An 18834-nucleotide genomic window follows, 5' to 3' on the forward strand; every position below is an offset into this window, starting at 1 on the left:
CTGCTTAAAACCTATTCAATCTGAGAGAGATGGGGTGATTTGAGGAAGGAAGGTGACCTCTCCCTTGCAAAGTGGACTGGCTCTCTTTTCTGATTGATTCAACTCATTACCACCAATGTTTATAATAACACTTGTGTTGAATGTTTGTAGTAACAGTAATAGTCATAAAATATGTCTCAAATTTAATTTTTAATTGAAATATAGTTAATTTACAATGTTGTGTTAGCTTCAGGTATACAACAAAGTGATTCAGTGCATATATAAATACATACATATGTATATTTTTATTACAGCTTTTTTAAGATATTATAGTTCCCTGTACTATACAGTACTTGCTTATCTATTTTATATATAGTTCCTAGTAATGCTTCCTAAGGCCCACTTGACTTCACACTCCAGGATGTCTGCCTCCAAATGAGTGACCACAACATCATGGTAATACAGGTCATTAAGATCTTTTTTGAGTAATTCTTCTGTGTATTCATACCATCTCTTCTTAATCGCTTCAGTTTTTGTTACTCCCTTGCCGCTTCTGTCCTTTATTGTGCCAATTTTTCATGAAATGTTCCCTTGGTATCTCTACCTAATTATAATAGCATTTAATACACAGAATTGCCTGTTTCATTTGTTTTCCTCAATCCATGGTAAGCATGATGAACACCATCAATGAGAAATTGTTGGAGAGTAAAGATGAATGTAAAGATAGATTTAATAGTGTTTTAGAAGTAAATAGTTATTATCAGAGTTATTTGCTTCTTTCAAAATAAAACCAAAGTACCAGAGTAAGGAAAAATCAAAGGCTTCCAATAGTGTAAAGTGTACTACACAATAGGGATGGAATATCTAAAACTATACTTAGTCATAGGACTGCAGCACTCACATCTCCTTTCAAGAAAAAAAAAAAAAACCTCCTTCAAGGAATGTACTTCACTGACAGCTTTTAGCTACTACCGTTTTACCTTCCACTGCAACGTTCAGAGGCCAGCTCTCCCATGGCTGCTCTCAGCAAATGACTGAAAACATGGATGTTTTCAGAGTCAGAACATTCCTGCCCAATGTGGAATATCTGTAACGGACAGTCTTGACTGTGGAGCTCCTCCCATCAAATCAATTGAGACTTTCTCACTGCAGCAGTCTGAGGCTCCTCCACCCAGGTCGCTCTCATTCCTACTCTTCTTTCAGAGGAACTGCACTGGAATTTTAGTTAGTTCACAGATTAGTTCAGTGACAATTTATATTTTTATAGCCTGAAGTTTAGCATGGTTTTCTCCATTAACATGGTTTTATCTCCATTTTGTCTCTTTCAAATATCTCAGAAAAATTAAAGTTTTTTTTTTCAATAGAATGCATACATTGTACATTTGTTTAATTTACAAATGAGATCTTTCTTATACTTTATAGGTTTTTGTTAAATTCAATATATTTGTTTAAATGATTTCATTAAAAAGTTTTTATCAGAAATCAATTTTGAAATTTGTTCAGTAATATTTTGATATATTCATACCCTAAATTTTCTATATAAATATCTTCTGAAATCAAATATTGCTCATCTCCTCTCAGATATTTTGTGATATGTTGTGGGATTTAAAGAATTTTCTCTTGATAGACCAGAGTCTTTAAGTGGGAAAGCCATGTGATTTTATGTGACTTTAGATAAACATCTGTAATCAGACTATAAATGAGTTGGATGCAGGGAAGCATGGATCAGATAAATCATTCAGACAAGGTAGAAAAATACAAAGTCTAGAACAACAACACAAAAACACAATAGAAATGAAAAGAGAAGTGAATTGAGAAATATTTGATAGTAAAAATTAGACAACTAGAGATGGAAAGTGAAGTACAAACAAGAGTACCACATAGGTGTCTATACTGGGGACCTGGGGGAGTAGTAATAATATTTCTAAAGGCATTGGGGTGGATGTAATATGAGTGCAAATTTCGACGTGTTAACTTGAAGGTGCAGGTGGACTTCCATTTGTATATGCTCCATAGAGCTTAGATGGATTACTCTGGAGACAAGTGATAAAGCTACTGATACTGATGTGACCATGTAGATACTAGAAGGCACAAGAATAAAGACCATTATGGGCTTTGTTTGTTTGGTTTTTTTTTTGGTAGCAATAATGGCCTTTAATTTTCAGAAATAAACATCTTGCACTAGTCTTAACATTTACTATACTGTGGTAAGTCTGAAACGCCCAGTAGTACATAACTAGAAATCCAAACAAATCATTGAAACACAGAAACCCACGATTGAGTGCTCTACAACAGATCTGTGCTGTCTTTTGACATAATTGAAATGCAACATGTGCACTTTGTGTGTCTCCCCTTAAGGGAGGGTTCGAGGGGTGTTTTCTCATCGTGTATAATTCTCTGTTGCCTAGGACACTGAAGTAGAGCACTCATTATGGGCTTTGATTAAGTGATTCAACATGCATTTTGGGTTCCTGATTCCTTCCTAACTTTTTGCTATTTCTTTTGTATATGGGCTTTGAAGTTGCATGATTGCTTCACTCTCAGGCATAAAATTAGCATCAAATGGAGGGAAAAAATGGGGTGGGAAAATCCATCTGCACCTGAAGACCTTTCCTTTTATTGTGAAAGATAGTTTTTATTGGTTTACATGTTGTTGAAAAGTTCCAGACTACATGCTCCTCCTTACAACAATCCATGGCCAAGGAAAATCCAATTACAATATCTGGTTTAGAAAAACCATATAACATGCTCTCAAGCTGGAATAGGGCTTCTCTCTCCTAAAACTGAGAGATTGTAGTCCATTAACTGAAAAACTTAATTTTTATTGACAAAGAGTGAAAAGGTGAATGGCTTTAGTGAGGCAACAACCAAGAGCAGAGGGCGGAGTCACAAAAGCGAGGCATAATAAACAACACTAAACCTCACAGGGAGATTAGGGTAAATAATCATTGAAAAGTGATTATTATATGAAATGTTGAGAATCCAGAGTTCTTTTCTATAAATAAGAAACCTATGGGTACCAGTATTAGCTAATGAAGTATGAGAATATGCTTGCCAATGAATAGTTGGGAAGAAAAAAGGAATAATAAGAAGGGGACAAAAAATCCAGAGGTTTTATTTTTTTTTAAGACAGTTCACTATACTAATAAATCAAGGAAAATATAAACTTGAAAGTTCATTGATGGATCCTTGGGAAATATCTAGGGTATACTTGAAGAGGCTGGCCTTTGAGAGCACAGTGCCATCATTTAGGGTATGCATAATAGTACCCTAAATCTATAGACACAGTTCTGGCTCTTACATTTGATCCCTCTGAGACTCAGCTTCTCCATGGGTAAAATGAATCTAATCAAGTAGTGCTTATCTTATGGAATTGTATATAGGTAAAAAAAGATCATGTGCTTATTACAGTGCCTTGCATGAAGGAATCAATAAATGTTATTAATAACAACTTTATTTTTTAAACACTTACTGGTGTTTATTCTATCTAATATTTTATTTGATATACAGGCTAATGCAAGCACAATTATAGTAATGTATTGAACAGAACATTATGAATAATCTCAATCTGAGCCTCTGACTTCCCAGGTAAATCACACACACATATATATACAAATAAAAACAAACAACAACCACATACTGGGTTAAGCAAGGTGAAATACAATTACTTAAACAGTTTTGGCTGAAAGATCTCCATTTGACCAGTGAATAAGAAATTCAGATAAGTAAGATGACAAGTTAGTATGAGAGCATTAATATCAAGGTGACAGAAATGGCTGAGCCTATTCAGCTGAGAGAATACCAAGGTCAGTAGTAAAGGAAAATGTCTAGCAATTCTTGAGAGGCAAAACAAAGTAATTATCTTAATAATGGAATAAGAAGGAACGCAACAACAATTATCTCCATCTGAAATATTCATTTTTATCTCTCTATGTAAAAATTCTCCTAATTGTCAAAATGTTTTTATGTTTTTTTTTTGCATTTTCTGAATGTTGAGTTTTTTTTTTACTTTTATTTTATTTTTAAACTTTACATAATTGTATTAGTTTTGCCAAATATCAAAATGAATCCGCCACAGGTATACATGTGTTCCCCATCCTGAACCCTCCTCCCTCCTCCCACCCCATACCATCCCTCTGGGTCGTCCCAGTGCACTAGCCCCAAGCATCCAGTATTGTGCATCGAACCTGGACTGGCATCTCGTTTCATACATGATATTTTACGTGTTTCAATGCCATTCTCCCAAATCTTCCCACCCTCTCCCTCTCCCATAGAGTCCATAAGACTGTTCTATACATCAGTGTCTCTTTTGCTGTCTCGTACACAGGGTTATTGTTACCATCTTTCTAAATTCCATATATATGCGTTATTATACTGTATTGGTGTTTTTCCTTCCTTTATCCAATTAAATTACTTCACACTCAGGAAAGTGGAACCCACAGGAAACACTAGCAAGAAAACTGGAAGTCTGTCTTTGTACTACTGACTGTGATTTTTCTTTTCCTATTCTCAGGTGATTTGAGAAAGAGCTCTTCTGCCCAAGTCAATGGATAGACCAAATGATTCTGTGGTTTCTGAGTTTGTGTTGCTAGGATTCTCTAGTTCTTGGGAAACTGCACTTTTTCTTATGTTGATATTCTCCTTGCTCTATATAGGAATCATCCTGGGAAATCTCTTCATTTTGTTTTTGGTAATTTTGGATTCTCACTTACATTCTCCTATGTACTTCTTTTTAGCCAACTTGTCACTCATTGATGTTGGCCTTTCCTCTACCATAGTCCCCAAGATTATTACAGACCTTCCAAATAAATACAAGATAATCTCTTTCAAAAGTTGTATGACACAAATGTGCTCCATTCATATCATGGGAGGAGTGGAGATGGTGTTACTCATAGCCATGGCATTTGACAGGTGCACAGCAATCTGTAAGCCTCTTCACTACTCGAACATCATGAATCCTAAAATATGCATTTCATTTGTAATCACTGGCTGGGTAGGTGGGGTGAACCATGCTATGTCTCAATTTGCTTTCATTATAAACTTGCCCTTTTGCGGTCCTAACAAAGTAGACAGCTTTTATTGTGACTTTCCTAGGATCATAAAACTTGCATGCACAGATGGAACCAAATTTGAGTTTATTGTTGCTGCCAACAGTGATTTCATGACTATGGGTACTTTCTTTCTGCTAATCCTTTCCTACATCTTCATTTTGGTCACTGTCTGGAAATGTTCTTCAGGAGACTTATCCAAGGCATTTGTCACTTTGTCAGCTCACATCACTGTGGTGGTTCTTTTTTTCACTCCATGCATGTTTCTCTATGTATGGCCTTTCCCCAGATCATCAGTTGATAAATACATGTTCATTGTTGACTTTGTTATTACCCCTATCTTGAATCCTTCCATATATACATTAAGAAACAAAGACATAAAGGTAGCTATAAAAAGGTTGAACAAAGAGGGACATCATGTCAGATTTTGCTGACTAGAGCTGTGTTAGGAACTCTAAAACTATCCATATATCTGTCCTTTAGATATCTACCCTAGGCATCTGATATTTAACATGGCCAGGTATGGACATGGCATCTACCCCACTGAACATATTCCTTCAGCTCTGTAGAGAATCAGCTCTTTGCCTTAACTACTACTGGAAAAGTGAATCCAACAACAACAAAAAAAATGGTTATTTTAACATACAGTATCACTCTTTACTAAACCATACTTATAATTAAAAATGTATCATCTTGACAATAGAAATAATATAATGACATCTCTTCTGTTTCTCATAAGGTTTGAAAATAAGTGGCAGACTTGCTTTGCTGAATGTTAGGAATCATCACATAGAATATATGTAGAACTAGTAGATCTACCTAGCTACTCTTTAGTGTTCCCTCGGAAGAAGACCTAAAGACAAAATTTGATTATGGGTGATTTACTTGAAGGATGAGATGGTTGGATGGCATCACCAACTCATTAGGCATGAGTTTGAGTAAACTCCAGGAGTTGGTGATGGACAGGGAGGCCTAGCGTGCTGCAGTCCATGGGGTCTCAAAGAGTCGGACACGACTGAGCGACTGAACTAAACTGATTTACTTGAAAGCTTATTTTTAGAAACATCATTATTTAGCAAAGTGAGACAAGTGAAGAATGTAAATGTAGCTGGCGTGTAATCTTACTGTAGCCCTCTGGGGGACTCTATAATAAAGTCTGAGATTTAGAAATGTCCCAAGTAAGGAAAGGAAGCTGGAGTACTTCTTTAATTTCACCTTTAGAGAGTACATTAATTCCTTGGCATATCCAGCCTTTCCCACACAGGATACTGTATATGTGAGAAAGCCAGAAACAAGCCATCAGGTACACTTTCAGTTGCTGGGAAACCATATCCTTGTTTGAAAACAATAAATGTCCAGGCATAGTCCACTTTAGTTCCTGTTTAACTCTACTTTATCCTGTCATAGTCTCTTCAAAGTGGTGGTTTTCAGTTTCATAAAAGAAAGACTCTAAACAGGAGAGACAGGCTATAGCAGCATTGTTGCTCCTCACTGACATTTTCTTCCATTACCCATTTAAATCCCCCTCATCCTTATGCACTTCTTCTGATGATCCATGTTGCTTACCCAGTGAGACGACCCAGTTAATTTATGAGCATTTGAGTTGCTGGTTAAAATGTTCTTGCCAGCCTATTGTTGCTACATTGTGCTTTTACAGTTACCATCAACCATGGAGCCAACCATGTAGCCTAGAAAGATCTCTCAATTTAGAAATATTCTTCATTGTATAATCCATTAAGAAGCAGCAACCCTATCTTTATCCAATATGGGATAAAAATGAGATTACTCAGCCTTCCAACTGTTGTTTTTCTAACATGAGGAAACTCAAATGACAGAAAAGCAGCTAAAAATTGTTTTTTAGAATCCATACTATATCTCGTCAAAAATGCATTCTCCCCACTTCAGCAGATCCTAAGATTTCAGGAATAGAAAACACAAACTGCACAAGAAGTTCACTGCAATTCACGATAAGAGATACTACTGATTTCTCTGTCCCTTTGTTTTATAGGGGAAGATCCCCTGTAGAAGAGCATGGCAACCCACTCTAGTATTCTTGCCTGGAGACCTCTATGGACAAAGGAGCCTGGCAGACTATAGTCCGTGAGGTCACAAAGAGTCAGACGAGACTGCACAACTAACACTTGTTTTACAGAGATGTGCATTTAATGTGCTTCCCAGGTGGCTCAGTAGTAAAGAATCTGCCTGTCAATACAGGAGACATGGGTTTTTCAATCCCTGGATCAGAAAGATCCCTTGGACTAGGACATGGCAATCCACTCCACAATTCTTGCATGGAGAATCTCATGGACAGAGGAGCCTGGTGGGCTACATACAGTCCATGGGGTTGGAAAGAGTAGAACACGACTGAGCACACATGCACATATTTTATCTGTAGGGGACATAGCACTTATCTAAAGACAGTTCAAAGCATGTTATTTTGGAGCACAGACCCCCAACTCTGCAGTGTATCATCTTCAAACTAGTGCCTAGGTTGTAATTTTATAACAGGCTTTGCCAATGTGCTCTCAGATCTCAGTCGTGCAGTATATGATAAGTTGAATTGGTTCCCTAGTTATGTTTGCTTTTGTGAATTTTCTTTGCTATAAAGTGAGCACTTTCAGCCTAAGGAAATATTATGTATGATTTCATGTTGAAAATCAGATACTGTGAATACTTGGTTAGTTGTGCTGGACAAAGCACTAAAAATGGGAAAGATAATCTATACTCAGAATTATTTATTAATGCCAGGAAGGAAATATTTCTGTCTCTTCCATTTTAGAAGGGGTTAAATGTTAATAACTACCTTCAAGTGATTGATTTCCATCCTCAAAAGATGGTACTATTTGAAGAACCTATCTGTGCTGCCAACAGGCCAAACATTCTACAGGGGTAGAAGTTAGAAAAAGCTTGTGTAAGAGGCCTACTCCATAGTTCTTCTCCACAGGTGAACCCATTGTTCAAAAATTAGGTGGACTGAGAAGAGATTAACAATCATTTATCCTTTCAATTACCTAGCTAAACACTTTAACAAAGGTAATGATTGTTTAAATTCTCATTGCACAAATTAGTTGTGTGATTCCTATCACCTAGCTGCAATCTGACACATTCCACTCCAATAAAAAGAAAAATACTTAAATGGTTCTACTAGTGAATTTGCCAAACATTTAAGAAGAAAACAAGAATTCTTAAACTCCTTTAGAAATATATATATTTTTAAGTTTATAAGGTTGAGACAAAAGATTTGAGTGTCAAACAAACACACAAGAATCAGAGTTTTTACCATTTTACAGTTTAAAACTACTGTAATAATTCAAAGGATTCAGGTAACTGGAAGACACAAAGTGAAGCAGGAGTCTGAGACTGCCAACGTAGCTTGCCCAGGTTCTTTCTTATTGCAATGGGATGCTCTCTGACCCAGATATAAAACGTGATCTCCAATGATGCATTAAGAATATCACTTACAAAAAGTCATGAAATCTATTTTGGTCATGAAATCTCTCCCTATAGTATTCCAGTAATTACAGAGGAACATCAATATTTTTCTGTAGGTCATGTACCCCATGGAACCTAAATCCCATATTAATTTACCAAGAGCCAACTAGAAGGACAAGACATATCCTGCTATTAATAACATTCCATTATCCATATTCTAATAAACATCACTAGGAAGAGACCCACTAAGTATGTGTTCATGAAGATTTGACCAGATCATTTCTTCCTCTTATTCTCCTTCAGTCTCTCCCAACCCATCATTCTACCTCTCTCTGTCTTCTCTGTTTCTACCTCTGTGACTCCTTTCTCCACCCGCACACTCTCTCTCCCCCTTCCACCATCCCTCTTTCTCTTGGTTACCATGAAACAGCAGATGAGTTACAGACCCATTATCAATCCTTTCCTTTCAATAACCATAAAATGTTTAAAGGTCAGTAACATTACAAGAAAGGGAAATTATGACCCAATTTGTGTATCTCTTCGACACAGACACAAAACTCTAAAAAGTAATAGCGAACTATAGCCACTGATATATAAGTAGGGTGAAACACCAGGTTAAGTCAGTTTTACTCACAGAATTTAAGATTGTTGGAAATCAGTCAAAGGAATTCACCATGTTAAGGCTACAAGGGGGAAAAAATCATACAAACAACATGGTAGATATACAAAAAGTATTTGATAAAAACAAATACCCATTCTCAATAAATTTCATAGCAAAAGCTGTAGCAAATTAAGCATAGAAGGTATAGTGGGTTTAATAGTGTTCCCCAAAAATTCACATTCACTAAAACCTCAATGTGGCCTTATTTGGAGATCAAACCATGTATATTTAATTAAGGAAAGGCTCTAGATGAGGTCATCCTGAACTAGAGTGGACCTGGAAATCTGAATGACCTCAAAAGTACAAAGAAGGACACAGAGAAGCAAAAGAAAGGAGGCTCTATGAAGACAGAGGCAGAGATTACAATTATGCCTCCACAAACCAAGGAATGTAAGCAACCACCAGAAGCTGGAGGAGGCAAAGAAAAATTATTTCCTAGAATCTTCAAAGGGAGCATGGCTCTGTCAGCACCTTGATTTTGGACGTCTGTCCTCCAGAACTAATTCCTGAAAGAACTAATTCCTGAGCTTCCCTGGTGGCTTAGTGTAAAGAATCCGACTGCCAATTCAGGAGACACAGTTCCATCCCTAATCCAGGAAGATCCCACATGCTGTGGAGCAACTAAGCCCATACACCACAACTGCTGAGCCTGTGCCCCACTGCCTGGGAGGTGCAACTACCGAGCCCACGTGCAACAACTACTGCAGCCTGCATGCCTAGAGTCCATACTCTGCAACAAGGGAAGAAACTGCAGTGAGAAGCCCATGCAGCACAACCGGAGACTAACTCCCATCACTGCAACTAGAGAAAAGCCCAGCAACAAAGACCCAGCATAGCCAAAAACAAATAAATAAATATTTTTTTAATGTTCAAGGAAAGTCAAGAAAAATTAAAAATTAAAAAATAACAAATTTCTGAATAAATAAATTTTTTAAGCCACTAAGTGTGTGGTATTTTGTACAGCAGCCCTAGGAAACTAATTCTGTATATTTACATAAAAACTACAATATATACTGCAGAAAACATGAAATATTAAGAGCTTTCCTCCAAGATCAAAAACATGTCCACATTCTTGCTGTAAGTACTTCTGTTTTACATTTTAATGAGGGTTTTCTGAGTAAAATAAGGTAGGAATACTAAATAAAATGTATACATATTTAAGGTTATAAATAAAACTGGCATTCTTCCTAGACAACATTGTCATGTACAAGTTAGTTATCTTTCTCATAGGCTTATATAGCATCTTCATAATAGTACTGAGAACCCTACTGCCTGCTTTATTTGAAGAAGGAAATGGCACCCACTCCAGCATTCTTGCCTAGAGAATTCCATGGACAGAGGAGCTTGGTGGGCTATAGCCCATGGGTTCACAAAGATGTGGACACAACTGAGTGATTAACACTTTCATTTCTAGGCAGGGAACCAACTGGTGTAAAGCAAGGTATCTCACCCTCAGCATCATTAATATTAATATTGAGGCAATTAAGTCTTTGTTTGGGAAACTGTTCTATATGCTGTGCAATTTGGGGCAGTATCCCTGCCAGTAGCAGCAAATCTTCCTCCCGAATTTTGATAACCCAGAATACCTCCATACAGTGCCAAATGTCACCTATAGACAATATACTGAGATGAGAATCACTGTTTTAAGGGGTATCATGGGATACCCCTCAGTTCATTCTTATGGAGTTTAGGTTACGTACAACCTGGTCTAGCAAAAAAGCAAATCTACCTACTAAAAACTATAAGATAATGATGAAAGACTGAAGATTACACAAATAAATGGAAAGGTATTCTGTGCTCATGCATTGAAAGAATTAGTACTATCAAAATATCCATACTACTCAAAGCATGTATAGATTCAACACAATCTCTATCAAACTCTAATGGGATTATTTACAGAAATAGAATACACAAATATAAAATTGGTATGGAACTTCCCCCATAAAAAACATGTAGCCAGAGAAATCTTCATAAAGAACAAAGCTGGAGGCATCATGCTCCCTGATTTCAAAATCTATTACAATGCTACAGTCATCAAAACAGTTATTGTATGAATGCAGAAATAGACACATTGATCAATGGAACAAATTAGAGATCCCAGAAATAAACCCACACATAACCATTCAATTAATATATGACAAAACAGCCAGTAACACTTAATGAGAATAGGACAGTTTTTTCAATAAATGGTATTGAAAAAGTTGGAAAGACACATGCAAAACAAAGAAACTGAATCATTACCTCACTTCAGTTCAGTCACTCATTTGTGTCCAACTCTTTGAAACCCCATGGACTGCAGCATGCCAGGCCTCTGTGTCCATCACCACTCAAACTCATGTCCATGGAGTCAGTGATGCCATCTAACATCTCATCCTCTATCATCCCCTTCTCCTCCTGCTTTCAATCTTTCCCAGCATCAGGGTTTTTCCAATGAGTCAGTTCTCACATCAGGTGGCCAAAGTATTTGGAATTTCAGCTTCAGCATCAGTACTTCCAATGAATATTCAGGACTGATTTCCTTTAGGATGGACTGGTTGGATCTCCTTGCAGTCCAAGGGACTCTCAAGAATCTTCAACACAGTTCAAAAGCATCAATTCTTCGGGGCTCAGCTTTCTTTAAGTCCAACTCTCACATCCATACATGACTACTGGAAAAACAATAGCTTTTAGAAGACCTTTGTTGCCAAAGTAATGTCTCTGCTTTTTAATATGCTATCTAGGTTGGTCATAGCTTTTCTTCCAAGGAGCAAGTGTGTTTTAATTTCATGGCTGCAGTCACCATCTGCAGCGATTTTGGACCCCCCGAAAATAAAATCAGCCACTGTTTCCACTGTTTCCCCCTCTATTTGCCATGAAGTGATGGGACCAGATGCCATGATCTTTGTTTTCTGAATGTTGAGCTTTAAGCCAACTTTTTCACTCTCCTCTTTCACTTTCATCAAGAGGCTTTTTAGTTCTTCACTTTCTGCCTAAGAGTGGTGTCATCTGCATATCTGAGGTTATTGATATTTCTCCCAGCAATCTTGATTCCAGCTTGTGCTTCATCCAGCCCAGCATTTCTCATGATATACTCAGCATATAAGTTAAATAAGCAGGGTGACAACATACAGCCTTGACGTACTCCTTTTCCTATTTGAAACCAGTCTGTTGCTCCGTGTCCAATTTTAACTGTTGCTTCTTGACCTGCATACAGATTTCTCAGGAGGCAGGTCGTGTGGTCTGGTATACCCATCTCTTTCAGAATTTCCCACAGTTTGTTGTGATCCACACAGTCAAAGGCTTTGGCATAGTTAATAAAGCAGAAGTAGATGTTTTCCTGGAACTCTCTTGCTTTTTTGATGATCCAACAGATGTTGGCAATCTGATCTGTGGTTTCTATGTCTTTTCTAAATCCAGCTTGAACATCTGGAAGTTCATGGTTCATGTATTGCTGAAGCCTGGCTTGGAGAATTTTGAGCATTACTTTACTAGCATGTGAGATGAGTGTAATTGTGAGGCAGTTTGAGCATTCTTTGTCATTGCCTTTCTTTGGGATTGGATTGAAAACTGACCTTTTCCAGTCCTGTGGCCACTGCTGAGTTTTCCAAATTTGCTGGTATATTGAGTGCAGCACTTTCACAGCATCATCTTTCAGGATTTGAAATAGCTCAACTGGAATTCCATCACCTCCACTAGCTTTGTTCGTAGTGATGCTTTCTAAGGCCCACTTGACTTCACATTCCAGGATGTCTGGCTCTAGGTGAGTGATCACACCATCATGATTATCTGGGTCATGAAGATCTTTTTTGTACAGTTCTGTGTATCCTTGCCACCTCTTCCTAATATCTTCTGCTTCTGTTAGGTCCATACCATTTCTGTCCTTTATCGAGCCAATCTTTGCATGAAATGTTCCCTTGGTATCTCTACTTTTCTTGAAGAGATCTCTAGTCTTTCCCATTCTGTTGTTTTCCTCTATTTCTTTGCATTGATCACTGAGGAAGGCTTTCTTATCTCTTCTTGCTATTTTTGGAACTCTGCATTCAGATGCTTATATCTTTCCTTTTCTCCTTTGCTTTTTGCTTCTCTTCTTTTCATAGCTATTTGTAAGGCTTCCTCAGACAGCCATTTTGCTTTTTTGCATTTCTTGTCCATGGGGATTGTCTTGATCCCTGTCTCTTGTACAATGTCACAAACCTCTGTCCATAGTTCATCAGGCACTCTATCAGATCTAGGCCCTTAAATCTATTTCTCCCTTCCATTGTATAATCATAAGGGATTTGATTTAGGTCATACCTGAATGATCTAGTGGTTTTCCTCACTTTCTTCAATTTAATTCTGAATTTGGCAACAAGGAGTTCATGATCTTAGCCACAGTCAGCTTCCGGTCTTGTTTTTGCTGACTGTATAGAGCTTCTCCATCTTTGGCTGCAAAGAATATATCAATCTGATTTCAGTGATGGCCATCTGGTGAGGTCCATGTGTAGAGTCTTCTTTTGTGTTGTTGGAAGAGGGTGTTTGCTATGACCAGTGTGTTCTCTTGGCAAAACTTTGTTAGGCTTTGCCATTCTTCATTTTTTATTCCAAGGCCAAATTTGTCTGTTACTCCAGGTGTTTCTTGACTTTCTACTTTTGCATTACAGTCCCCTATAATGAAAAGAACATCTTTTTTGGGTGTTAGTTATTATTCTCAGTTAAATAAATCAAAGAATGGTAAACATCATATTACCTAAATTATATGAGAAATCTAAAAAATCAAACAAATACCCAAGGTCATGAATACAAAAACAGATTTCTTGTTGCCAGAGTAAGGGTTGATGGAGTGGGAAAATGGGTGAAGGGAGTCTAAAAAAACTAACTTCTAGTTAAAAAAAAAAAAAAGTCATGGAGATACAATGTTCAGCAAGGTGACTATAGTTAATAACTATACTGTATATTTGAAAGTCACTAAGAGAGTTATCTCAAAAATTTTTTTTCTTAACTACATATAGTGACAGGTGTTAATTAGATTTATTGTAGTGATCATTTCACAGTGTATACAAATATTGAATCATTATTTTGTAAACCTAAAAAGAATACATATAATGTTGCATGTCAGTTGTACCTCAATTTAAGAAGATGCTGTTAAGAAAATGAATAGACTAACCACTGAGACTAATAGACTAACCCTGCTTATTTAACTTATATGCAGAGTACATCATGAGAAATTCTGGGCTAGAAGAAGCACAAGCTGGAATCAAGATTGCCAGGAGAAATATCAATAACCTCAGATTTGCAGATGACACCACACTTATGGCAGAAAGTGAAGAGGAACTAAAAAGCCTCTTGATGAAGGTGAAAGAGGAGAGTGAAAAAGTTGGCTTAAAACTCAACATTCAGAAAACAAAGATCATGGCATCTGGTCCCATCACTTCATGGGAAATAGATGGGGAAACAGTGGAAACAGTGGCAGACTTTATTTTTGAGAGCTCCAAAATCACTGCAGATGGTGACTGCAGCCATGAAATTAAAAGATGCTTACTCCTTGGAAGGAAAGTTATGACCAACCTAGATAACATATTGAAAAGCAGAGACATTACTTTGCCAACAAATGTCCGTCTAGTCAAGGCTATGGTTTTTCCTATGGTCATGTATGGATGTGAGAGTTGGACTGTGAAGAAAGCTGAGTGCTGAAGAACTGATGCTTTTGAACTGTGGTGTTGGAGAAGACTCTTGAGAGTCCCTTGGACTGCAAGGAGATCCAACCAGTCCATTCTGAAGAAGATCAGCCCTGGGTGTTCTTTGGAGGGAATGATGCTAAAGCTGAAACTCCAGTAGTTTGGCCACCTCATGCGAAGAGTTGACTCATTGGAAAAGACTCTGATGCTGGGAGGGGTTGGGGGCAGGAGGAGAAGGGGACGACAGAGGATGAGATGGCTGGATGGCATCACTGACTCAATGGACGTGAGTCTGAGTGAACTCCGGGAGTTGGTGATGGACGGGGAGGCCTGGCGTGCTGCGATTCATGGGGTCGCAAAGAGTCGGACACGACTGAGCGACTGATCTGAACTGAACCTCTGAGAATATACACACACATACACACACCAAGAAATAATATACAGAATAGGTATATAATTTAGAATATATAAATAGAACTCACATATCAAGAAGGTACAAATATATAAATAAGTTAAACAATAAAAAGGCAAACATCCCTTAAAAGGTAGATTTCTTACAAAGCTAAACATAGTCTTACCATATGTCCAGCAATTGCACTGTTTGGTATTTACAGAAATGAATTGAAAATATAAATCCAAACAAAAATCTGCATGTGAATGTTTATAGCAGTATTATTCATAATTGACAAAACTTGGAAGCAACCAAATGCCCTTCCATAAATGAGTGAGATATACAGACAATGTAATATTATTTAGCAATAAAAAGAAATGAGCTATCAAACCATGAAAAGACATGGTAGAACTTTAAATGCATACTGCTAAACCAATCTGAAATGGCTATAAACTATATGATTTCAACTATATGACTGTTTGGAAAAGGCAAGACTGGAGATGGTAAAAAAGATTAATGGTTGCCAAGGGAAGGTTAGGGGCTAAGAATAAATCAACTGAGTGCCGAGGTCCAGCCCCAGCTGATCCAGGGTTTTCGAAGGGTGACGGCATCGGCGACCTATTCAAATGGTAATTAGAAATATAAAGAGTAATAGAATGAGGATAGCTCAGTAGGAAAACGCAGTGGAGAAAAGAGGCTGAGTAGCTTGGTTTACGCGGAAAATCAATATAACCCGTGACACCAGGTTAGCTCTGACCACGGAGGCCACAGGCGCCCTCTCGAATAGCGGAAGGTGTCCCACCTTAGACACCTTCTCGAGTGGGTCTTAGAAGCCCAGGCAAATAAATGGTCGCAGAGGATATCCGCGCTTCAGATGGAGACTTCAGCCAGAATGTGAAAAGAATGACATGGGGAGACCAAGCTTGGTGAGCAAGGCCCGTAGCTTTATTTTTAACAGGGGCTTATATACCCTAAGTTACACATAGAGGATAATAGGGGATGCAAAGTCAGCAGTCTTTGACCATTATAAAAAACCAGGGTTTCTTTCCTGCAAATTTATTGTATACAAATGGTTTAGGTGATTTACATCATCTTCTGGCCAGAAGGCCTATTAACATTTTATGACTCTTGACAAGGACTTATCAACAAAGACTTATTTTCTCTAAGAGTAATTATTTTAAGGTTTGGCGCCATCTTCCGAAGATAAAATTGCATTCCTATAGGGTGGATGTGTAATGGGTTTACAACAAAGGAAAGATTTTATTACCTTAAGGGTCTAAAGTTACTAACACCAAGGCCACTACTTATTTTTTCTACATACCAACTATATTAATTAATACACATTCAAGGATACAATTCAGGGAATGTGAAAACTTGGCAACAAGCATTGGCTCATCAATGAAATCCTTTACTAGTTTATTCTGACAGTTTCTAACTCTCTGAGAGGCTCTAAGCTATTTGAATATCTTAAGCTTCCCGTGCCCCTCGAGGCTGGGAGACTGTAAACAATCTTATGCCTAGCTGTAGGAGTCCTGGTAAACTTGTCAGGCGAGTTAGAGAGCCACCTGAGGGGTTTGGATTTAAACACTCCTAATTGCCCAGGAACTTTATTAATTGGAGCTGTAAGTTAACTCTTTGACAGAGAGAGTGAGATGGTGGTGGGGGACAGCCCCCAGTAAAGTCAGAGGTGAGAGCACAAAGCAATAAAGTAGGCAGACTCTGGTTTTTTTGGGGGGAAGATGCTCGAGAATATCCAGGGGGACTCCTGAGGCTCGATCCCGCCTTTGCCTATGCCAAGCCTCCTTCCTCATGACCTTTGTCACGAGTGGAATGCCTCACCGGCTCCCAGCAACTGAGCATTGAGGATTTTTTGTGAGTGAAACTATTCTGCATGATTATATGATGATGGATACATGTCATTATATCCTTCTCAATACCCATAGAATGTACAACACAAAGAATGTAGTGTAATGTAAACTGTCAGTCAGTCAGTTCAGTTGCTCAGTTGTGTCCAACTCTTTGCGACCCCATGGACTGCAGCACACCAGTCCTCCCTGTCCATCACCAACTCCCGGAGAATGCTCAAACTCATGTCCTTGGAGTCAGTGATGCCATCCAACCACCTCATCCTCTGTCGTCCCCTTCTCCCGCTTTCAATCTTTCCCACCATCAGGGTCTTTTCTAATGAGTCAGTTCTTTACATCACGTAGCCAAAGTATTGGAATTTCAGCTTCAGCATCAGTCCTTCCAATGAATATTCAGGACTGATTTCCTTTAGGATGGACTGGTTGGATCTCCTTGCAGTCCAAGGGACTCTCAAGAGTCTTCTCCAACACCACAGTTCAAAAGCATCAATTCTTCGGGGCTCAGCTTTCTTTAAGTCCAACTTTCACATCCATACATGACTACTAGAAAAACCATAGCCTTCACTAGATGGACCTTTATTGGCAAAGTAATGTCTCTGCTTTTTAATATGCTGTCTTAGTTGGTCATAACTTTTCTTCCAAGGAGCAAACGTCTTTTAATTTCATGGCTGCAGTCACCATCTACAGTGATTTTGTAGCCCCCCAAAATAAAGTCTGTCATTGTTTCCACTGTTTCCCCATCTATTTGCCATGAAGTGCTGGGACAGGATGCCATGATCTTAGTTTTCTGAATGTTGAGTTTTAAGCCAACTGTAGACTTTAGTTAATAATAATGTATCAGTACTGGCTCATCCAGAGAAGGCAATGGCACCCTACTCCAGTACTCTTGCTTGGAAAATCCCACGGACGGAGGAGCCTGGAGGGCTGCAGTCCATGAGGTTGCTAAGAGTCGGACACAACTGAGCGACTTCACTTTCACTTTCATGCATTGGAGAAGGAAATGGCAACCCGCTCCAGTGTTCTTGTCTGGAGAATCCCAGGGACAGAAGAGCCTGGTAGGAGGCCGTCTATGGGGTCGCACAGAGTCAGACACGACTGAAGCGACTTAGCAGCAGCAGCAGCAGCATTGGCTCATCAGTTGTAGCAAATACACCACTCTATGGCAAGATGTTAATGTAAAAGGACTTTGTGGAGGGCATGTGAGGAGGCATATGGGGATTCTATGCATAATTTTTCTGTAAATCTAAAACTGTGCTAAAAACTAAAGTTTATTCACTTAAAAAACACTGATTGAGATTTTCCCAGTCTAATTTGGCACTATTTTGAAACTCCCTTAATTTGCTCAAATATCAATTCACTATTTCTCAAAATTCCAAGTGTGACAAGTGGCTAAGAGTGTAGATGATGGTTCTCAAACTTATATCGGTGCCAAAAAGTCGTTCACATAACATGCAGCAACTCAAAGAACATCTAAAGCAAACCTAAAATTCTCTAATTTTTGAGAAAAAAGAATATATTTTCAGAGTAAAAAGTTACTGCTCAATATCATATTGAATTTTTTGATTTCTCAGTAACTGTTCTGCAAATTGTAATAATTTACCCTTGGGAAAACTAATGTGCACAGAAGATCTGGTTTCCACTAGAAGATTAAGAAATGAAGAAATGGTGGCAATTCAAAAAGATTATTAACTTCCTGTGTGCTTCAATCTCTTGCAGCTGCTGCTGAGTGAAGTGTGCAACTGAGCAGGTACCTAGAAAACCTGTTCTCCAAAGCCTAGCAACTGGTTCCAGTTTGCTTGCAAATCTTCCTTCCTCTATCTCCAGT

At 38.2% G+C, this 18834-nt stretch overlaps 1 protein-coding gene across 1 annotated transcript; it reads left to right on the forward strand.

Annotated features, from left to right (window-relative positions):
- The first annotated feature begins 4396 nt into the window (after positions 1-4396).
- Positions 4397-5560, forward strand: LOC133255398 (olfactory receptor 4F21-like). Its single transcript, XM_061429853.1, has one exon. The coding sequence runs from the start codon at positions 4526-4528 to the stop codon at positions 5459-5461; it is 936 nt and encodes a 311-aa protein (XP_061285837.1). The 5' UTR covers positions 4397-4525; the 3' UTR covers positions 5462-5560.
- The last annotated feature ends 13274 nt before the right edge of the window (positions 5561-18834 follow it).

The sequence above is a fragment of the Bos javanicus genome, chromosome 10, assembly GCF_032452875.1.
Source record: "Bos javanicus breed banteng chromosome 10, ARS-OSU_banteng_1.0, whole genome shotgun sequence".
NCBI lineage: Eukaryota > Metazoa > Chordata > Mammalia > Artiodactyla > Bovidae > Bos > Bos javanicus.

Coding starts and splice junctions, on each gene's coding strand:
- LOC133255398 (XM_061429853.1), top strand. CDS start 4,526: ATGGATAGACCAAATGATTCTGTGGTTTCTGAGTTTGTGTTGCTAGGA.